The 22,422-nt window shown below is 48.8% G+C and overlaps 7 protein-coding genes across 7 annotated transcripts; 5 read left to right on the top strand and 2 right to left on the bottom strand.

Moving 5' to 3' along the window:
• Positions 1-1,260: 1,260 nt before the first annotated feature.
• Positions 1,261-2,851, top strand: N7537_006958 (rhomboid family membrane protein; the record flags this gene model as incomplete). Its single annotated transcript, XM_056898015.1, has 2 exons — positions 1,261-1,717; positions 1,788-2,851. 2 exons carry the CDS (start codon positions 1,261-1,263, stop codon positions 2,849-2,851), a joined length of 1,521 nt encoding a protein of 506 aa, XP_056753800.1.
• A 503-nt stretch (positions 2,852-3,354) lies between these two features.
• On the top strand, positions 3,355-4,999 carry N7537_006957 (DHHC family palmitoyltransferase; the record flags this gene model as incomplete). Its single annotated transcript, XM_056898014.1, has 2 exons — positions 3,355-3,553; positions 3,624-4,999. 2 exons carry the CDS (start codon positions 3,355-3,357, stop codon positions 4,997-4,999), a joined length of 1,575 nt encoding a protein of 524 aa, XP_056753799.1.
• A 282-nt stretch (positions 5,000-5,281) lies between these two features.
• Positions 5,282-6,244, top strand: N7537_006956 (ubiquitin-conjugating enzyme E2; the record flags this gene model as incomplete). The annotated part of the gene is made up of 1 exon (XM_056898013.1): positions 5,282-6,244. The coding sequence occupies one exon, from the start codon at positions 5,282-5,284 to the stop codon at positions 6,242-6,244; it is 963 nt and encodes a 320-aa protein (XP_056753798.1).
• A 261-nt stretch (positions 6,245-6,505) lies between these two features.
• On the bottom strand, positions 6,506-12,514 carry N7537_006955 (uncharacterized protein; the record flags this gene model as incomplete). The annotated part of the gene is made up of 4 exons (XM_056898012.1): positions 6,506-10,497; positions 10,567-11,011; positions 11,066-12,162; positions 12,451-12,514. The coding sequence occupies 4 exons, from the start codon at positions 12,512-12,514 to the stop codon at positions 6,506-6,508; spliced, it is 5,598 nt and encodes a 1,865-aa protein (XP_056753797.1).
• Positions 12,515-13,709: 1,195 nt separating this feature from the next.
• On the top strand, positions 13,710-15,129 carry N7537_006954 (uncharacterized protein; the record flags this gene model as incomplete). The annotated part of the gene is made up of 6 exons (XM_056898011.1): positions 13,710-13,884; positions 13,943-14,061; positions 14,114-14,175; positions 14,231-14,256; positions 14,312-14,661; positions 14,716-15,129. The coding sequence occupies 6 exons, from the start codon at positions 13,710-13,712 to the stop codon at positions 15,127-15,129; spliced, it is 1,146 nt and encodes a 381-aa protein (XP_056753796.1).
• Positions 15,130-15,451: 322 nt separating this feature from the next.
• On the bottom strand, positions 15,452-16,312 carry N7537_006953 (NADAR family protein; the record flags this gene model as incomplete). The annotated part of the gene is made up of 1 exon (XM_056898010.1): positions 15,452-16,312. The coding sequence occupies one exon, from the start codon at positions 16,310-16,312 to the stop codon at positions 15,452-15,454; it is 861 nt and encodes a 286-aa protein (XP_056753795.1).
• Positions 16,313-18,606: 2,294 nt separating this feature from the next.
• On the top strand, positions 18,607-20,309 carry N7537_006952 (uncharacterized protein; the record flags this gene model as incomplete). Its single annotated transcript, XM_056898009.1, has 2 exons — positions 18,607-18,768; positions 19,032-20,309. The coding sequence occupies 2 exons, from the start codon at positions 18,607-18,609 to the stop codon at positions 20,307-20,309; spliced, it is 1,440 nt and encodes a 479-aa protein (XP_056753794.1).
• Positions 20,310-22,422: the final 2,113 nt, after the last annotated feature.

Below are 22,422 nucleotides of genomic sequence, written 5' to 3'. Positions count from 1 at the left end.
TACGATATATGATGTGGGATGCAGCACTGTGATTCAATGCTTTAATTTACCTCTTTCTCTTTCACTCTTCCAGCTCTGTCAATCTGGGACTTTCCTGTCACACCCTTGCGTTTCCCCTTGCGATAATCGATCGTTAGATTGATTATACCAAAAATACTCCCCAAAAGGGACATTTGGACACTATGCCCTCAATATAAAAAAGGGCTGCGGATTCATTGGTTGTATCTGCTGAGTTTCCTAGATAAATGATATCCACTCTTGCTTGAGGGAGTATGGAGGTGAGGAGCTAGTGTCCGTGGCATCCAGCCAGTAAAGATTACAATAAGGCGAGAAATATGCACGGTGAGTAAGAGGACAGGCTTGTAGGTAGCCGTGCCGTGAGAGTGAACGATATAGCGGAGTGATAGTATCATCAAATCAATACAACTACATCAAAGAAGCGATATCGACCTACAGCGAGAACTGGGCCCAGGCGGGAAGAATGGTGCACGAAGTGTGTTAAAAACAAGATATAATACTCGGTAGATCAGGAGAGTGAGGAGAGTGACTCCTCTCCACCTTGAAGTATCATCTTGTGGGGGTACCTATTTGTTTATCCCACAGAGGGAGAATTGTCCATATAGTCAGACCTTAGGAGACATTTTGGATTATGCAACGGCACCAAAGGTCATAACAATGTTGTTGTACGTAAGCTCATTCTGGGATGTTTAAAACCGGCATAATCTTTTGACTACAAAGGCGGAATTCAGGATCAAGCCAATAGAGCCATGTTAATCACGTAGACGGTATGTCAATTTGGAAAAGAAAGTTCAAATCAAGGGGCATTAGGCCTAATTAGGTAGACCCGTTGTTTATTATGTATTATCTAAGCGAATGTTGCAAAAATCAGGTACAACTTTGGAAATTCATTGAAATTCTAAGGGAGTTCTGATTAACGAGGCAATGAAATATGATTATACTTTTTAGCCTTCCTCAGCCACTATAAAAGTGGCAAAGCCGTCCGTCTCTACTTGGGGTCTCACTGCTAGGGCGGAGTGGAAAAGCCCCAGCCGCGCGGCTGGCATTGCTGGGATTGCGTAGATCGGCCCAAAAATAACTTTCCGAATGTGACTGCCTGACTACTTCACCCTTCTTTCATCTCTTCGTTGTTCTTGGTGATATATATCTTCATCATTGAGGCTCCCTACAATACTTTTGACAAGTTCATGGATCCGCCCTTCAGCCCCCGAAACTAAAACAAAGACCCGACCCCAAGGCACCATGGCCTCCAACGAATACTATCACACGAATATCCCCCAACCCCCCAGCTACGACCAAGCTGTCCCCGGGAAGACAGATCAAACACTAAACACAGTTCCTGGAGTTGGCTACGCGAGCCACAGTTACAACCACGACGATCCCTCAGCCCCTTATCACAACCGAGAAAGTCAACAGTCATTTGCCTCAGACAATGCACATTACCAGGCAGCCGGACGGGCAACGGAAGGCGACAATTACGCAGAAAACATCCCTTTGAAGACCAACACCCAGTATGGAAATAATCCAGATTGGATGCGCCAACAAACACAGTACCCTCCATCACCAGGGGGTCTTGAGGATAGCCGACAACGTGATATCCGAAAAAAGAAGGGATTTTTCAGCAAAAAGATTGCCTGGGTGACATACATCTTGACATTAGCCCAGATTATCGTATTTATTGTCGAACTGGTCAAGAATGGTGAGTTCTGTTCCTGCCTCGGTACTATTCTAACATTTCGGATCAACTAACGAAATCTTTTCCGCTCCAGCCCAGTTGACAGGGTCAGTTATCGAGACGAAGCCCACCTTCAACCCGATGATCGGGCCTTCGCCGTACGTCCAAATCTACATGGGGGCACGCTACAATCCGTGCATGAAGAACGTTGAGGGGGTCCAGAATGCCAATCATACCCTTCCGTGGCTCTGTCCAAATGCCACGTCGACCACGGTGACCGGAACGGGGTGCTCACTGTCTGAAGTGTGTGGGTTTAGCGGTGTTCCTAACCCCCATGTTGGAGGCTCGACAGATGATCAGCCGTCTCCCAACCAGTGGTACAGATTCATCATCCCCATCTTCATGCACGGAGGATTCATCCACATCGGATTTAACCTGTTGGTTCAGATGACCATGGGTGCGGACATGGAGCGCATGGTTGGCATGTGGCGCTACACCTTGACCTACTTCGCCAGTGGTATCTTCGGGTTCGTTTTGGGTGGAAACTATGCAGCGCAGCTCGATCCCAGTGATGGGTGTTCGGGCGCTCTATTCGGTATCCTTGCACTCTACCTTCTTGACCTACTGTACGACTGGCCCCAGCGCGAATCTCCATGGGTTGAACTTATCATCATGGTCCTCGGAGTGGGTGTCTCCTTCGTTCTTGGTCTTCTCCCAGGATTGGACAACTTCTCTCACATTGGTGGCTTTATTATGGGTCTCGCCATTGGCATGACTATCATGCGGTCACCTAATGCTCTCCGCGAGCGGATTGGTCTGGCACGACAGCCGTATGTTGCCATGAGCGGCGGAGCTGGCCAAGCTGGCCCCGAGCAAAAGACCACCTCCCTCATGGATTTCTTCAAGGGCAAACGAAGCCTCACCAGCTCGACAGCAAGCTCTGGTTCTACAAATGGCCTTCTCGGCTTCTTCAAGGGCCGCAAGCCTCTTTGGTGGCTGTGGTGGGTGGTCCGTGCCGGTGCCCTGGTTGCGGTCCTAGTCGGTTTCATTATGTTGATCGTCAATTTTTATAAATACCCCTCCTCGAACTGCTCCTGGTGCTACCGGTTGAGTTGTATGCCCGTCAATGGCTGGTGTGATCAGAACAATTTGCCTTGATTCAGCTTTTATTTTTTACTTCTTTTGTTCGCCGACGTTCAAGAACAGTCCGCATTTCAAGGCAGAGCTTCGATGAACCTATTAGCATTATGACTGTAAATAGAATATATATTCACATCTATACCAATATATATATAGAAAACTATGTAATATCCTACAATTTGATTATTCCCTGTTCCTGAAAATGTTCGCTGGAAATAGAATACTATGTTGTAGGACATATTGTCATGACAATATACTTTGTGCCCCCAGCCATTTATGTACATACATACGCACTTATCGTGGCTGGGGTTGTGGCGGAGCATGTCAAAATTACTAATACCGACGTCGGTTTACCGTACCATACATCTCACCTGATAGCCTACTTTCATCGCATATAGGTTACCCTTAATTCAATCCTGAGACTTGTCTTATAATTTCCAATGCTTTGTCTATAATGGGACCGATCCCGTCAAACTCCTTCATGCACAACCTTCTTTCCCCTGTGTCATAAACTCTCAGTCATGGCCACCTTGGCCTCGTCAACCCCGACCTCGCCCTCGTGGCCCAAACGACGCCCTCGAGCATGGGCCCTCCGCTGCGAACGATACTGCTGCGCAGCAGCAAGCTGCTTCCCACTCGCCTTCGTCTACGGCATCACCACATGGGCGGTATATGTCGCTGTCAGCATCGGCATCAGGCCCTCACGTAGTGACTGGATCGGTATGCAGGATAGCGCCTGGACTCGAACTCGAACGGGCCGATGTATCCGGGTGTACTAACGTGTCGGCAGGTATCCCAAGCTCCATCCTCGCATTTTCCCTCTACGCCTTCCTCAACTTTTCATATACCGTTGCCGTTTTCACCGATCCCGGGTCGCCGCTCTCTACCTCTCGCGGAGCAGACCATCATGAGTACAGCGCCCTCCCTCCGTCCGAGCACCCGGAGTTCACATCTTATACCGTCACCTCGACTGGTGAATCACGATATTGCAAAAAATGCCAGTGTCCGAAGCCGGACCGCGCGCACCACTGCTCAACGTGCAAACGATGTGTCCTGAAGATGGACCACCATTGTCCCTGGCTGGCAACCTGTGTTGGACTGCATAATTACAAGGCATTCCTGCTGTTTTTGATCTACACCTCGATATTCTGTTGGGTTGTTTTTGGCATTGCGGCCGTCTGGACCTGGACCGAGATTTTGAACGATACCCAGTACATGGATACCATACTCCCGGTCAATGTAGTTCTACTGGCTATTTTGGGTGGCATCATTGGGCTGGTTCTGAGCGGATTCACAGCCTGGCATATCAGTCTCGCTATACGGGGTACCACTACCATTGAATGTTTGGAAAGGACACGGTATGTGTCGCCTCTGCGCAAAGCGCTGGACAGACAGCGGAATGAGCAGGCGCCCACCAATAACTATTGGGGTGAACCGGGCGAGGAAAGCATATCCACGCGACTGCAAGGATATGGGAATCAGATCATCGATGCCCACGCCAATGCAATCCCAGGAGTCACCCGGGCCGAAGAGGGCGAAGAGCACATGTACCCTGCACCGCACCCATCAGGACCTCCGGATGGTTCCGGCAACGGCCTCACGCCAGCGCAGCAAGCATTGACCCGGTCATACGCCGAAATGGAGCGACAGCGCGAGCACTCGCGGTACGAGGAGTACCAAAACGACGAAGACAACGAAAAAATGCCTAGCGCATTTGACCACGGCTGGCGGCGTAACCTGCTCCATCTCTTCGGGGAACGGCCGCTCCTGTGGGCTGTGCCCATTTGCAACACCACCGGCGACGGCTGGCGCTGGGAGCCGAGTGCTAAATTCCTAGAAGCGCGTGACCGCATGCGACAGCGGCGAGAACAGGAATCCACCGAGGAGCAGCAGTACTACCGCGAGCTGTACCAGCGCAATCTAGACAACAGTAATAGTTGGAGGGAAAGCGCTGCACAGCCGCAACGCGTTCCAAACCGCGGTAGCACGCCTGATCGGCCTCCGACCTCCGTGTCGATGCAGACTCTTGCACCCCGGTCGCCGCGACCGAGGCCTGGTGATAGTGATTATGGGGATGACATGGAAGGGAATGGGTTGTTGGACCCGGGCGCTGGCCGCCAGCAGGCCGCACGTCGTAACACTGATGAATGGCGAGACTGGGATTAAAACTAAGTGATTGTGTGTAGCATTTCTATGTAGCATGTTAAAGGCGTTGTATGTGTATCATTTGTGAATGTATTTATGGCATCTATGAAGCGTATGCGCAGCCTTGGTATGAATATACTATAAGGCGTATGTAGGTATTTTATACGTTGTCACTGCCCAATAACATCCTCCCCGCAAAACCGGGACAACTGTCATCTTTATCTCTTATCGCCCTTCTTCCAATTCAGCCTCGGAACACATCCCCAACTCTCCAATTCCAATCCGAATCTACAAAGAACCAAAATGTCCTCCCCCTCAACCCGTCGCCTCCTAAAAGAAAGCACCGACCTCCACAAAAACCCAAGCCCATACTTCACAGCCGCCCCAATAAGCGACACAAACCTTCACGACTGGCACTTCACTCTCGCCGGACCCCCTTCCCCCTCTCCCTACGCCCAAGGCCTCTACCACGGCCGTATCACCTTCCCAGCCACGTACCCACTCCGCCCGCCCTCCTTCCGCTTCCTCACACCTTCCGGCCGCTTCGAAGTCAACCGCGAAATCTGTCTCAGCATTTCCGGCCACCACGAGGAGACATGGCAGCCGGCTTGGGGAGTGCGCACTGCGCTGCTGGGTATCCGTTCCGAGATCTTTGGTTCGGAGAGTCAGGGTCAGGTTGGGGGCATGGAGGGGACTGAGGAGCTGCGCAGGGAGTATGCGCGGTTATCGCTTGAGTGGTCTTGTCGGGAGTGTGGGGTTGGGAATCTTGAGGCTATGAGGGAGTTGTGGGGGGTTTGTCGGGAGCGTGGGGTTGAGGTTGAGGGTGAGGTTGCTGCTGTTGATGGGGGTGCTGGTGTCGAGAGCCAGCGGGAGACGATTGAGACTGGACCTGACACTCTGGCCTCGGCTCCGGGTGGGAATGATCTTCCTATTAGTATTGAGGACCAGGCTCGAGGGGATGGAGCTGTAGAGAGTACTCCGGCTTCGGGATCTGTTCCGGCTCCTTCTGCACCTGCACCGGTGTCAGCGGCACAGGCACAAGCACAGGCACAGGTACAGGCACAGGTACAGGCACAGGCACAGGCACCGCTATCTACTATACAAGCGCCGGCTGCGGTTGTTATTCCTACGCGGACAAGCTCCTCTCAATTGGGTTCGACGGAGTCTTCATCTGAAGGTGTCTGGCTGGACCGGGCTATCATTGGTGTGGTCGTTGCTCTAGTCTTGTTGATATTGCGCCGAGTGGCGAACGTCGACGATCTGTGAAGGACTTTGGGGTTTATATTTAGCATTTTCTTTCTTTCGGCGGCTATGGAGGCGTTTGGGATTACATTACAGGAGTTCGTCTATGATACACCTCTAGATAGTTTTTGAAATCAAGCACACAGAATCATTGAAGTAAATCATACCCTTGGTTCCTTTTTATTTTCCTTAACTTTTCTTGAGAAGTATGCTTAGCAAGTATGCTCATCCATATTGTACAATCGAATTTAGTCGCAAATGAGTATCTCCGTCGGGGATAGGCGGTCAAGATAGAACCATCCACCAAGAGTCCTGTAATCTCCAGCAAGCCATCTCTCCCTCGCCATCTGACTTGACAATGCCAACTTCCTCCAGCCATTGCAGCATCAGCACAGTTTCCCATGTGCCCATGGTGGGCTTCATCATGTTAGAAATGTTACTGGCCTTGATACCGGGTCGCATCACCAAGCACCCGAGGACAGGGCCAAGCACCAGATCCCAGAGACGACGTACGAACTCTCCATTGATGTCGTACCAAAGAGGGTTCCTAGCCGGCAATTCCGTACCTGAGGATGAAGGCGCCGGTGGAAGAATCGTGGCTGCAGCTTTGCCGTGGACGGAATTGCCGTAGCGGTATGACGCAGTGGGAGTAACCTCAACAGGAAAACGGAAGCGTTTCTTGTCCATCTGCCGAGTTTCATATCCGCCATCAGTGAGACCGAACTTTGCGCGGGGAGGATCGCGAGGTCGCATTTTAATAGCACCCGAAGCGTAGAGATTGATCAATGCGAGGATATCGCCGTCTTCTGCGGTGTACTCGACGTCGAATGAACCGGTAGTTCGGAATTGGTGATCTAGCGTTTTGGTCTTGAAATGAGCGGCACGACGCAGCTGGGTGCTTTCGACGGCACGTTTACGGCTCAGCGTCTGCAGGAAATACTCCGAGATATCGTAGTTGCGACCCGGGGTGATGCGGCCACGGGTTGTTGAGCTGAGGACACGCTCGTTGATTAGTGTCTGCGTCGCAGTGGTGATGAGTCTATCGCCAAAGCGCTGCAGGATATCGCTAGACTCATTGGGTCGATAGGTCTCATCTGCAGTGACGATATTTGCCCGAACCCATGTCTTTGCGGCCTCAATATGTGCCTCAGCAGCCTTTCGTGAAGCCGATTGGGTGCGTGTTTCATCATCCACGGGTACAGCAAATGGATTGCGCGCCATCAAGTTGCGTTTATGATTGATAGTGACACCATGCACAGCTTGGTACAGTTCGTCGCCTGCCGTAAGATCATCTTCGCGTAGTTCGAAAACACTGTCGAATTGCTCCCGTGTTGCTGGAAGGTCCGGAGTCCGTTCGGACGGAGAAACGTCGAGCCTAGTGCTTGCCCACTCAACTAGGGCAGGCCAGTCATAGCCGTCCAAATTAGAGTAGTCAATGCGCGGGACTTCATCCTGTTCATACGCCTCAAGGAAGCACTCTTGGAAATCTCGATGCATCTTCGTAATCTGCAAGCGATTCTTGTTGAGTATCTGACGAGCTCGCCCTTCGATAAAAGCTGGGTCATGGTCTGGGAAAGCTTTCTTCACAAGAGCCCAATCAATAACTCTTGATTCTGCTCCGCCTGCAAGCACACGAACGACGACAAGAGCAACCACCAGCTTTTGTTTGAGATCCTCGGAGATAGGCCGCACGAACCGCTGTCGACGGGTGCGTTTGGGGGTCGCTGACTGTGCTTCTTTGTCTGCTGTTGCAGTATCATCAAGTTTCGCCAGACGGCGGTCCGTAACAGGAGCACGCGGGGCCCGAGGAGCCCGTGTCCTTCTCGATTTTGGTGTCGGTTTCGGTGTCTCCACTTTTGGAGGAGGTGGTGGAGGGGGAGGCTGAGGTAAGGACTGACGCTGGCGACGGACCTCGCTACGCCGTGCTGGTAACTCAGGTTCCACTTGAGGCGGTTTTGGAGGGGGCATGTCAATATCAAAGTGAATATCGCCTGTGATCCGCGCTGGCTTGAAACCATCCTGTATTGTTTGGTTAATAAACTGCTGGCCTTTGAGGTTTGCTTCAAAGATGATTGGATGATGAAGCTCCCATTTGAGAATCTTTTTGGTCTTTTGATTGAATCTCGATAGTAAAACCGGGACTTTGACAGCCCTGGGAATTTCCGGCAAGTCTGGCTCGTCATGGGCCAGTATAGACAATTCATCGACAGTTTCATCAATGTTCAAAACCGCCGGTCTTGGTCCCATTGGTCTTCCCCTTTTGCGTTTGGAACACGATCCTGTGGAGAACGTCCCAGTAGCTGGATCAAATTGTTGTATCGGACTCATCAACATGGCATACGCTCCGATGGCAGAAATTGGTTTCATCATCCGTTTGGGTATGATAGACTTTTGGTGCTTGCCAGGACCACGTGTACCTGTTCGAACATATGGCCGAATAATTGATGTGTGTGGATGAGCATCAAGGTCCAATTCAGGAGGGCGTGCAAGTGTCATGAGTCGCTGAACTCCAGGCAGGTCAGGCAGTTCATCCTCTTGTTCAGCAGCCTTAGCAGCCTTGGCTTGGGCTTCCAGGCGTTTGATGAAATTCGCCTGTGCCTGTCTCCGTCTTCTTGCCTCCAAGTTCACAATGGAAATAGGCTTTTGTTGCAGGTGAACATGGGCTCCTTCGACAGGGAAGGAGAATCTCTGTGCGCGGGGAGGTGCACCGTGTGGTCGTCCACTATTTCTTGTCAAATTTGGATCCAGCTCGACGTTAGCTGCAAAGAAGGGCCGCGACTCGTGGAAATCAGTAGCCAAAATCTTGCTCTGCATCTCTTTCACCAATGGATCGTCTGGTGACATATCAGGCTTCAACAACAACGTCCTTGTCACCATCACTTTTCTCGTGTCTCGGCCGCTGAAAGTCAGCTGCCGAAGCTGGCCGGCATCAATCAATTGCTTGCATGCAGTATTGATAGTTCGCATGTCTGGCTTTTCATTGGGATGGAACTTCATCCACGCAGTGACAAAGGGATACCACATTGCAGTGCCCGCGGGGTATACACCATCAGCCTTTTCCATGATTTCCATGATGAGCTTTCTCCGAAGAACACTGATAGATCCGCCTCTCCCAATCAAAGGTTTAGGGGATCCAGGTTCTCCCTCCTCTGGAATCTGCAAGGTTCTGATATTGATTCTGTTCCGAACACGCGGCTTTTTTACATGCTTAGGGCCGAAATTGAACTTCTGGGGACCCAGTGGGCCCGATCGTGGTGTTGGAACATCAGATGGACGGGGTGTCGGGGATTGTAGAGTGCTGCGGTCGGAGGATGCTACGCGGCGTCGCTTTGATGGGGTTCCAGCTTGGTCGTCCTCGAGTAGATGAACGCTAGCACTCTTGTCGCGATGGCACGGTGTACTCGCTGTGATTGAGCCCTCTCGCGGTGCTGCGACTATAGCCTCGGGCAATTTCTCGTTGGCATCCTTCAAGGGATCACTTTGGGCCGTTTGAAGACGAGATCGTTTGGGATGTCTCCCGATTTTCTGCTCATTGGCCTTGAAGTCCGATGACGGTGTGGGTGAGTCCACTGACTGGTCAGGTAGAGTTCTCTTGGCTCGCCTCGAAGCTGTCGGGGTGTGGGTCATGGCGGGCCCCTCGGAGTTGATAACTGAAGGTGCAGTTTCAGGAGCAAGGCTCTCGGATGCTCGAGTGGTGCTAGCAGCATCCAATACCTTGTCATCATCACTTGAGTCATCTTTATCTGTGACAAACCAAGGCATTGATATTAATTTTGGCGATTTGAAGATCGCAATTCGACTCTGTCTCGGGCGACCTCGGGCCTTGCCGGCTGGTCTTCTTCGGCCGTGAGGAGTCACGTACACACCAGGAGCAGGCTTATCCATGACAAGAGCTTTGTATTCAGTCCAACTCTCATCCATGCCAAGTGCTTCAAACTTCTCTTGCTTTGATAATCCCCTAAGGCTGTCATGCTTAATCTTGGCTCTTTTGGCCCGCGGGGATTCCTCAACATATTCCCAGCCATAACCTTGAATTGCCTCCGCCTTGAGTTCAATTTGGGATTCCATCGCTTGAGATTCTCTAGGTTCGGGTTCGCTAGGTTGGGGTTCTCTAGCTCCAGATTCTGTGGCTGCGGGTTCTTTGGTTTTGGATTCTCTGGCTCGCTTTTCCAGAGTCGCGCGGTTTAATGTGCCTTTAGGTCGTCCCTTGGGTTTGAAACGGGGCTCATACTGCTGCTTGGAGCCAGGCGGGAGTTTATCGGTACGAGTACGGATCACTGCGGCTTAATGTTAGACCCAAGATGATTCCACTTGTGAAAACCAAGGAGAGGAAGGGGCAATCATACCATGTTGACCGTTTGGAAGTTCAACAACAAACGGATCGCTCGAAGAAAGAAGATAGTTGGGCGGTTTGACAGCAAGGATCCCATCGAGTAGAGTTGAATTTGGGTCTTTCAACATATTCTTTGGGAATTCCTTTTTGAGAAATCCATGCTCGTCAAGCTGAGGAAGAACACCAAATGGCGGCGCCACGATCTTTAGCGATTTGGCTTTCTTGGCTGGAAGCTCAACGGCCTCCCATGATGCCTGGCCAGCTTCAACAAGCTTTGCGAAATTGTTTACCGAATAGTGGACATAATACATGATGGTCTTTTTCATTGCCATATCTCGAACGATGGCGTAATGGCGGAGATGAAGTGGCTGGGCCACTTGCCACAAGTCGACCAATTTATGCACCATACTTTCAGCAGGTCTCTTGTAAAATGACCCAAAGCAAGCCCAGTTGAGGGCCTCGATTATTTTGTTAGCTAAGAAAACTTTCACTTTTTCGAGGAAGGCACTTACCTGGTTCGTGATGCCTGTTGTGCCTGTTCTTTGAATGATGTCAAAGATTTGGTTGTTGAGATTACGATCCGGTGTCCAAGATGGTACGATGCGTGCAGACTCTCCAGAATGTTCTTTGATCAGATCCATCCTACCGTCCTCCGGGCTGGGCGATCTTTTGCTTGGGCCCTCCAGCTCCATGCTGTGGTCTCGGTCCGGGGTAAGCCTGGTTCCTTTGGTTCGCACCCCATGCTTGTTCAAAACATCGAAATTGAATTCATGGAAAAGGGCCAGATCTTGCTCCGAGGGATCTCGTAAAAGCTTCACACAAGGATGCATTCTTTCATATTGTGATTCGGCTCTCACACGTTGGACCACACCTATCCGCTCCCACTTGCGGAGGGCACGGGACAAGACTTTCCAACGCCAATGGTCGTCAAAGCCCAAGAGTTGTTTTAAATCATTTCGAGCAATCAGTTGGTGCTCTCGGAGAATGTCGAACAAACTGGTGTTGAAGCTGTCGAAATCAATCATGTTCTTCGATTGCGGTTCTTCCTTTGTTTGAACACTGGTGGTGTGGCGGTAAAATCGCTGTAGCGTGCAGAGGCTGGTTCGGGCCGTTTTTGTTTGAACGGGTCGCTTGTCGATATAGCCCTTTCTCTGCAAAGCATCGGTACGCTTCGGAACAGACCGTTTGTCCTGACCACTGAGCTTCACCAGCTCCGGCTGCACAATACCTTTTGACCGGCGTGAAGCAATCACCGACAATAAGACGAATTCAAGAGGTAGTACCTTGGACTCATCTGGTGGGTGGCCAGTGATGGCAACCCACGTTCTCTCTTCTGAGACAAAGATTCGAAGCGGCGGCAAATCAAGGTTTTCATCCACGGTTTGGTTGACCTCAGGATCATCGCTCTCCTTTTTTCGTGAGTCAAGCTGCTCGGCTTCACTCAAGGTGAGATGGTTCCATTCATTGTGTTGGCCAATAGACACCTCTGGGTTAGTCGTGAGCCAGGACCAGATTTTGGATTTGAAGCGATGGTCAATATTTTGGTTTATTTCGGGAGTTTGAGCGTGGAAATCGTCAATGGCTTGCAATAGATCGGATAATGTTGCGCCTTGGTATCTGTTAGCATTCTGTTCAACGAAATGTGTATATGAATAAAAGCGCCCAATCAGGGCCTGAGATAGAGGATATAGATCGACATTGGGTCCACACCACGAGAACGCAGACTCAAATACGTCATGAGAAGGGTGTGAGAGAGGAAGTATAATAGGAATTCAACATATTCCTCAGACTAGGAGCCTCTCGACATAGTTTCGGTGACATTCAAAATCGACATGCGATATGACATGCGTCTCCGGGGTGAGGAAAAAGTGGGTCTTGGTGAAGAAACTATACACACCTTGATTGCCACAGAGTGCGACTTCGTTCAGCACGAAGTCGATAAGATGTTGTACGCCAGGCATAGCTACATAGCTTTTTTATAGACAGAAGGAGGAGAGTAAAAATGATAAAAGAAAGGTGATGGGTGGGGGGGAATTAATGAAGGATAGAAATTTTTTGAAGGGGGGGATTCGAACGCCGAACTTCCAATTTTTGCAATGAGTTTGTCATATCACGTGACTTTATCTTATCAATGGTGATTGTTGCCTTGTTTGTAAGGCATAATAAATGATTCAGTGTCTAGTTATATTATACGCTCTTTGATAGTTAGTTATAATGATTCCGTTAGTGGGTAACTATTAGAGAGATTTTCACTTTATCTCTTTGGTTTTGAAGCCAGAATACATCGTAGAAGCGGATATCCATAGTGCAAGTTGTTCCCGCCACCCTACTTCCGCCGACGCCAATGTACATGTTTTTGACTCCATATGCCTCGTTTTGAAGAAGATTGGGCAGGTCTTTTTAAATGTTGGTTTAATGTTGTCTCTAGTACGTTGTACAACATACGATGTAAGCAGGTACCTCATTGTACTATATATAGAGCATTTATGAACAGGCATAAGCTCCCGAGGTCAGCGGGCCCAGTCGTGTCGGGATCGGCGTCCGGGTAGCACCGATGCGACTTGGGTTTAGATCTCGATTCCTGTTTTCTGCATATTGGTGGCATATTTACCATTCACTGACTTATACAGGACGAATGTATGTTTACCGCATACTGACATCAATCCCAGATATTCCTTTTGTATCGGATGTTATGTACCCCATATATATACTATTAAACCGAATAACCCATGTTTTGGACAAAAGACAGATAAGAGACAAAGATCAATCCAAGGGAATACGGGCAATACGAAGTATACAATGTAAGACATAAAAATACATAAAAATACATAAAATCGGCCTGTCGGTGGTTTGATCAAAGACTTGTTTTGAGTGACATCATAGGGCTTTACGTCAGGTACCTCGCATCCCAGCCAAGTTAGTATGGCAACGGAAGTACCTAGCTCCGTTGTTTCCGGCCAAAATTTCCTGGCTTTCAATTTACCTATTCGCCCTCCTCTTCACTTCATTTTCTTGGATTCTTTCTCTCTGGAAATCCATTCGGATTCATATTACATTCACGCCATGTCCTAATAACCCCCTATTCCTTTACCAACCCCCTACCGCGTGTCCCCCCGAACCTATCAACAACGGTGATCCGCCACTATCGCCACCCCGATGGAAGAAGGAACCGTCCCAACACACTCTGAGCCTCCTCCGCTCCCATACTCGTTGCACACAAGGAAGAAGTCGATCGCCTTCTTCTGGACTATTTTTGTGATTGATACCTTGGCTCAGCCGTTGATTCTGTATTGGTGTCTTTGGTATCTCACCGATCTATCACCCAACTTGGGTATGTCTTGTGCGGTGGAACAGATACACCCGTTCAGGTTGCTGATTAGGATGTGCAGTCTTCTCGATCGTCACCGCATCACTTGGAGGGGTTTCGGTCTTTGAATACTTTTACCGCCTTCATAATTTATTCCGCAAAAAATCGCGCGCCCGACCCCTGAACTCCCGCGTATCATGGGTAGGTTTGGACCTAGGATTGATCTGGATCATCAACTGATACCTCTCGGTAGCTGGATTTTTTCCAAATCAACTTCACCATCGTGTGGTTGATTTTGGCCGTCGAACTGGTCGTGTGAGTCTATATATACCACAGAAGCGGGATAAACAATAAACTAACAAGTTCCCAGTGGATCGGTACCTGAACAACCATATGGTTAGACCAACCCACAATATCTTACGCAATTGGCTCATACTGACTGCTTGAACAGTGCGCCTCATCGCCATGGTCCTACCGACCGTCATGTTCTACTTCGGCTTCGTCTACCTCTCCCTTGACATTTTCCGTATGATGGGCTTCAAGGCCCCATTCCGAATCTCCTCCACGCCCAAAGGCTCCGTTATGCCAACCGCATTGTATGCGCTTATTGAGGATGTGGTGGCAGTCGACGGTGGTGGTGGACAGATATATCGATATGCTCTCCGAACTCGATACCTATCGAGTCCTTATTTCCGCCGTATGCTCTTCGAAATGAACTGTTTCTGGAGTGGAGGATCTATCATCTGTGCCGCCGCCATTACTGCGGTTATTTTCACCGTTCAGGAAAATGTTGCATTCACGGTAAGCGAGAATGAATTCAATCTCAAATATTAATAAGACTAACCTTACATACAGTTGGGCTGGACCCTTCCGTTTGCCTGGGCTATTATTTGGACCTTGATCACAATCCCCTGGGTTCAGAGTGACCTACGTCGTGAGAAGAAGGCGTGGGCAGAAAACCGTGGACAAGGCGGCATCCGTTGGGTTGACGATATCAGCGCGCCCACTGCACGTACCCGCTTTGCGTCTGTTCAGGCCAATGTTTGGCCCTGGAGTCGGGATAATCAGAGCCCCCCCTCGACGCCATCTGTCGGCGCTGAGAAAGCACCCGATGGTCCCAGCGGGGTCTCCAATGGAGCTCATGATGCCTCTAACGATGCCTCCAGCCGTGCCCCTCACGAGGCTTCTCACGCTACCGATGCAACTTATGATGGAGCAACTCTTGGCAGTCCCAATGTCGAACCATCTCCGGAGAAATTATCCGTATAATATGTATGACTGATGAATTTGTTCTTATTTGCTCTTTTTGGTTGCTCGCGAAAATGCCTTTTGGGAGGGGGCTTTTATAGATTTTGACCTTCTTTGGTTTTGATTCTGCGCAGACTAGTGTCGTTGTATATATATATACCCTATGTTTATTGTCTGGGGTGCATCGAGATTATGCTATTGTTTCATGTAGACTTCCCACCTACGTCTTATATCCCACTGGCCCTAATCTAAAATGACTCGAACCTGTTTGTCCGGTATAACAGATGTAGTAAGGGGCTTTAAATCACAAATCTCCTAAGTTTGAGCCCTGATGCCTCCAAATTCAACCGCCTCTATCGACTCCCTGCATCACCCTGGCCGCCTCGCCATGACATCTGCCGAGCCGATTCTCCCCCCTCCAGTTAGCCTCGTCCTCAATCGCCTTCGAATCCCACCTCAGCCCAACCCCCCATATACGGTCCCGGGGACTGCCCTCTACGAAGGTCCTCCCCTGCGCAGCCAGATACACATCCCTTAACTCCTGATCCACCTGCGCCCTCGCAACACATCCTGCCATCATGATCGGAATAGAAGCCTGGTTCCACACATCCGGCTGGAACCCGCGTACTTTTCTGCCTAATGCCTTTTGCGACCTAGGAACATTCGTCCGGAGGATACATGGGAGGTGCGAATCCCAGGCATCTTTTTTCTCTGACCCTACAGTTTCACCCGGTCCTGTTCCAGAGAATGAAGAGGAAGTTGCAGGTACAGATGGGGAAAGGACATCCCTCTGGAACCGTTGGAACTCTTGGTCAGACGCCTTCCCTACCTTTTGGAACGGTTTTAGCCCGCTTTCATCCATCTCACATTCAAATAACCACGCCTTCATGGCCATCATCCATTGCTCTCCGCGTCCGAAGCCAAACTCATGGATCAAGAGTGTGGAATAGCTTTCTGGTGATGGGTGTGCGATGCCTAGTTCGTCGAGGAGGGGGAGACAAATTTCTAGTCCATTTTTACCAGGGAATGGCGATATGCTGGGATGCCAGTTGGAGAGGATGCCGCCGTGGAAAAAGATGTGGGTTGGTGTTGTGCGGAGGGAAGGGTGTTTTAGAACCGAGGATGAAGTGGGGGCGTTGGCGCTGGAGGTTGGGTGTTTGGGGCTTCTTTTGCGCTTGCGCGTTTGCTGCACCAAGGGAGACATGTTGAACCTGTGGTAAGTGATGATGATGGTACGGCTTTCTGAGAATTCTTAAATTATATCTCGTGGATGAGGCATGAAAATAAGATTTATCTTCCCGCCCGATGTTTGCCTCGTATTCATTCATGATGACTCACTGGTAGCTTTCTATCGACTAATTATAGTGCGGTGACAGAAGAAGTTAGTTAAATAACTAACGTATTTCACCACCGAGTGGCCCATGCTTCAATTGCCTTCTAAGGTTTGGAAGGTGGTCGATGTAAACAGTTAGGGACAGTATCCGAGGAGATTGTCGGGTCAACAGCACCAGCCGTGGACGAGAAGCCGGCCCTAGTTAAGGGGATGATTCATTATCTATACACCCTGGACTACCCTGGACTATGCAGTGGAACACTCTCCACCAGAAACAAGCCTCCCTCAACAACCAGATGGAGAAAAATCCCGAGATAGCCCAGAAATGCCTGCCGACATGCCTGAAGATACAGGAACAGCATGCGATATTTTGTCAAGTCAGATCCTGATGTACCCCCTCGCTGGTCGAATGGCGCAGTGGCTCAACGCTGCCTGCCAACATACGGGAAGATGCAGAAATATCCTACCAGCCCCGCTCATATTAGCATCTATTCCATTCATTCTCAATCCCATGAAGAGTCTGTGTTGGTCCCCTGGGAAGAAATGACCCCACAAGATATCAAAGAAGCTCTCGGCTCTTCTGCAATCCCTTCGATTCACTTTACTCCTGGTAATGAGGACCCAGAGTCAATTCCAGCCCAACTACTTGATCGCTTGCGTCTAGGCCTTTCTGCCCCCTTGGTCCTTCCGGTACGGAGGCGATTACTCGAATCAGTGAGGTTTCCTTTGATGGCAGAAACGAGGGTTTCGGTTCTGTTTAGTGGGTCGATCAGGTTATTTTACCTTTATTGAGGGTGGCCATCGGTGACATTCCATTAGAGGCCTTGCCTTGGTATGTTCGATGGCCTATGTTCCTTCAATTTGGCTTCTACTGATAGTTTTATAGTCGAGGAAAGCTAGTCAAGCCCCGATACCTCTTCGGAACGTACGGCAAATTTTGGACTGCACTATTGATATTATTTTGGGGTTTCCCAAAGCACTATAGACACCCCAGTACAAAACACCAGGTGCAAAGGGCAATGATATAAGCCATATTAGCAACAAATGTCTCGGCGGCAAACTTCTGGGCCCAAGCTTTGTGTTTAAGGGAGTAGATGCGGATATTCTCGAAAGCCAAATAGAGCTTGGAGTCTGGATGGCTTCTTATTTGACATAGGTAATAAGCCGTTGCAATAGAAATATGAATACACCTTTAATAGGTTGTAACTTACGCGGTGAAGTCTGGGAATTTTATATTATCTTTGGGAAATATGAAAAGGACGACCGAACTCGAGTTGAAACCCTGGTGCGTGTGGTATGTATTCCAAATTCCGCTATTCAGCTTGTTTGGTACTATCACTCCTCTACAGAATGTCTGGGGACCCGTACCTAGCCTGTCTAGTTTCACTAGGGATATTTCATCACCCAGCAGGTAAATGCAGTTGCAGTAATAGATCGCTAATTCATTCAATCGCTCTTGGTGAGTCTTGGGGGTGTTTAGACGAAGGACTAGCAGAGCTGTAAGCCTCAACTTATGTAGCATCAAATATTATAAGTTGGTTCCATATTGAAAAAAGCCGGCTGATTTTTCGACCATCAAGGGGCTGGTATTGTCTAATGTCTAAATATTGAACTATCTTGATCAACTCGTACACTGTAACATGTAGCATATTGAGGCTTTGGCTGAAATACCAACACATTTTAGTTCATCCGACGAGAATGTAACCGAATATCTGAACTATATTTAGATTAAACCTGAGTGAATAGTACAGTACCTGGTTGGACCAGCCCAATGATAAATAGCTGCAAGATATACATGTGACACATGTAACCCTAGAACGTTAGCTACATAGTTACAGGCAATGATAGAGAAGATCCTTTCGCAATACTGTCGGAGATATAGATCTCATATTTTACATTACAACATTATAATATAATTTCCTGCTGTAACTTCAGGGCACTACCTCCCCCACTCCAGCGTGCGGGGTTGAAGATCACTGCGCAGCCGCGCATCGATGTAGTAATCGGCTCGGATAACGCTTCAAACACCTCGTCGGATACAGGACACAATCTTCATGCGTTATTCTTGATTATCATTAATCACAGGATGCGAGTCAGAAGATATAAAACGAACTTGCTCGGCCCGGGTTCGCTAGAAAATAGCAACTCATTCTTTCCTCGAAACCATGGAGGGATCTATCTCAAGATTTCTTCTTTTGGTCTTTAGCCTTCTGTCTGTAGTACGAGCCATTGATCCATTCACGTACAACAACGACACTTTCATTCTCCATGGCGAGCCCTACCTCCTTCGTGGCGGTCAGATGGACCCACAACACATCCCCCACGAAGTATGACCCGATCGCCTAGAAAAGGCATGCGGCATGGGTCTGAACACAATTTTCTCTTATGTGTTCTGGGATCAGCTCGAGCCTTCCCAAGGCTCGTGGTATAACACTGGCAACAACGACATTGCAAAGTATTCCGGCTTACGCAGGAAAATGGATTGAATATAATTCTACGGCCGGGCCCATACGTTTGCGCTGAGCATGAATGGGGCGGTTTCCCGCCGTGGCTCAGCGAGTTTCCAGGGATAGTTGTCCGTGACAATTAGAAGCCTTTCCTGGAAGCCTCAAGGGCTTTCATCAACCGCCTTGCAGATGAGGTTGGTGATCTCCAGGTCACCGACGGAGGACCTATCTTGATGGTCCAAATTGAGAATGAGTATGGATCCTATGGAAGTGATCACGAGTACTTGAGTGCTTTGAAGGATATATTCACAGCTTCTTTCGATGTACCCTTTTACACCAATGACGGTGGCACCCAGGCAATGCTCGAAGGCAGGCAGATCTCAGGTGTCTTGGCTGAGACGGACGGGGATGTTTATGAGGGATTCGCTACACGCGACAAATACGTTACCGATCCAACTAGTCTCGGCCCCCAGCTCGATTGTGAGTACTATATCACATGGCTCCACCAGTGGGCAAGCAATTACAAACACAAGAGCAACGTCGGACACAAGGAAGCTACGGATAAAATTACGAAGGATATCAAGTGGCTACTAAATAACAACGGCTCATTCAATCTATTCATGTTCCACGGTGGCACGAACTGGGGATTCCAAAATGGAGCTAACTGGGCCAACGCCCTGCAGCCCATCACCACAAGCTATGACTACGGTGCGCCCCTCGACGAAACAGGTCGGACGAACGATATCTACCATGCGATTCGAGAGACTATCGGCGCCATCATCGGCGAAGACAAGCTCCCCGCTCTTCCAGCAGAACAACCATTAATTGAAATACCATCTGTTAAACTTACCCCGTCTGTGGGCATGTTTGATTCCCTTCCCAAACCTACCGAGAAAGAATTCCCAGTCAATATGGAAGCAGTTGGCCAGGCGACTGGACTAATCCTCTACCGACACGTTATCACAACCCCCGTCAGCGGCACGGTCAAAACCGGCGGTAAACCCCGGGATCGGGTCCTCGTGTACGTGAACAAGAGCCGAGTTGGCGTGACTGACGGTACATACGCTTCACCGAGCACCGTCAACCTGGATCTGAAAGAAGGCGATGTGCTCGATATTCTAGTCGAGAACCTCGGACGCGTTAACTATGGACCTGAGATCGTGGACCAGCGTAAGGGGATTGTGGGCAATGTCACCGTTGGTGCAAGTGTGCTCTCCAAGTGGGCGATATACTCTTTGCCTTTGGCGTCGCCGCCCGACTCTACCGACGGCAAAACGCCTCTGAAGCCCTCTGCTACTTCAGGCCCTATCTTCTTCACTGGTTCGTTCGACTTGGATAAGGTTGGTGATACGTTCCTCGAACTACCTAGTTGGACGAAGGGTGTGGTTTGGGTCAATGGAGTCAATTTGGGCCGTTATTGAGTTGTGGGACCGCAGCAGTCGCTTTACCTTCCTTGGTGTTACCTTCATGAAAGTGACAAAAAAATCATCACTGTTCTTGCACTTGAACCTACGGGGACTGATAGCTCTGTTCGTGAAGTCACCTCGCGTAGCTGGGAGAATAGCCCTGATCCTGATGCTCCATGAGATGGGGCAAAGATACGGTGTTAGACAGATATTGTATAAAGTCATAATAAATAGAAGACTACATACATTAAAAGGTATTTCCCAACCAAAGAGCAAATTGCTGTTATACCCCATATTAATATAACTTCCTCCCCGCTGTAACTCTTTAATCTAACCTTTACCGATCAATGGAGAACATTCGGAGGTTTTTCCTGAGCAAGCAATGCGGCAAATGTTCTACAAAGTTAAATCAACGGCTAAGCCATGTGCCAGCTGGTCTCTCAGTCTGACAATGTCGCCGCCATGGAGATTCTAGACCACTCCACTGCATTCTACTATGGACTGTACACTTGATCGATTATAGCAGAAGACTAACTAGAAGCCTATATACAACTCTTCAATCAATCAATCTCACATTGCACCATGCACCTCGACTTCGCCGTAGATCTATAAGAAAACGTATAGCCGGTAGCTAATATATATTAGAGAATCTATAGGTCTTTGTATGCCTTAATAATATATAGGGGGATGGCTATAACGTATTTCACAAGCGAGCCGCCCACACAAGCGAGCCGCCCACCCCAACCAAAACGCGTCCATAGATTAGCACTTAGTCAATTCAACCACCTACCATGCCACCAATTCGATCCCGAAGCTCTAAAGATTCAATAGAGCAAGAGGGTAGGATCTTACTAGCTATCCAGGCTTTTAAGAATCGAGAAATCTCTTCAATTCGTGAAATAGCACGCCGCTTTGATATACCACGTACAACCTTACGCGACCGCCTATCCGGCTATACTCAACGAAGTACTACACGCGCCAATTCATTTAAATTGACCCAAATTGAAGAGGATTCTCTTGAAAAATGGATTCTCTCTATAGATCTACGTAGAGCAGCCCCCCGGCCCTCTATGGTACGAGAAATAGCCGATCTTCTTCTTTAAAAGCGTAGAACTACCCCGGTTCTTTCGGTCGGCCAAAATTGGGTTACGAACTTTATTAAAAGGCGTCCTCTCCTCTCCTCCCAATTCTCGAAACGGTATAACTACGAGCGTACGAAATATAAAGATCCTAAAATCATTATAGAGTGGTTTAATCTAGTTTAAAAGACAATCCTTTAATATAGAATCGATTCCGACGATATCTATAACTTTGACGAGACCGGCTTCGCAATAGGATTGACTGCAACTATAAAGGTTATTATAAGGAGTGAATACTATGGTCGGAGGCCGGTTTTATAACCTAGAAATCGTGAATAGGTGACTACAATTGAATATATAAATGCTTCTAGATAGGTGCTTCCTCCGTGTATAATCTTTAAAGGTAAAGTCTTTATTAAATTATGGTTCGACGGCCTCCCGGAGGATTGGCGTCTTGAAGTTAGTCCTAATAGCTAGACTTCCGATGAAATTAGCCTTCGTTGGCTTGAAAAGCTCTTTATTCCTAGTACTATACGTACGAAGGGGGTATACCGGCTCTTAATACTTAACGGCCACGGAAGTCATTTAATACCTAAATTTGATGAACTTTGTGAGCAAAATAAGGTGATACCAATCTGTATGCCAGCTTATTTATCTTATCTTTTACAACCTCTTGATATTGGTTGTTTTGCGGTGTTAAAACGTACGTACGGTCGGATGGTTGAAATCAAGATACGGAATAGGATCAACTATATTGATAAACTTGACTTCCTCGAAGCATACCCCTACGTACGAATTGAAGCTTTTAAATCGGAGACGATTAAAAATAGCTTCGTAGCAGCCGGTTTAGTACCATTTGGACCCGACCGAGTGATTTCAAAGCTCAATATCCGGCTCCGAACCCCGACCCCCCCTACTAGCCGGGGTAGTGAATCAAGCCGGAATTTTACCCTAAAAACCCCTTTTACAGAGAAAGACCTACGTCGATAAGCTTCATCAATTAAAGCTTTACTTCGTACAAGATCTCGAAGCCCGCCTAGCCCGTCAGA

The sequence above is a fragment of the Penicillium hordei genome (genome assembly GCF_028827395.1).
Source record: "Penicillium hordei strain IBT 12815 chromosome Unknown utg000003l_segment0_segment0, whole genome shotgun sequence".
Lineage (NCBI taxonomy): Eukaryota > Fungi > Ascomycota > Eurotiomycetes > Eurotiales > Aspergillaceae > Penicillium > Penicillium hordei.
This window is presented reverse-complemented; position numbering and strand designations above follow the sequence as displayed.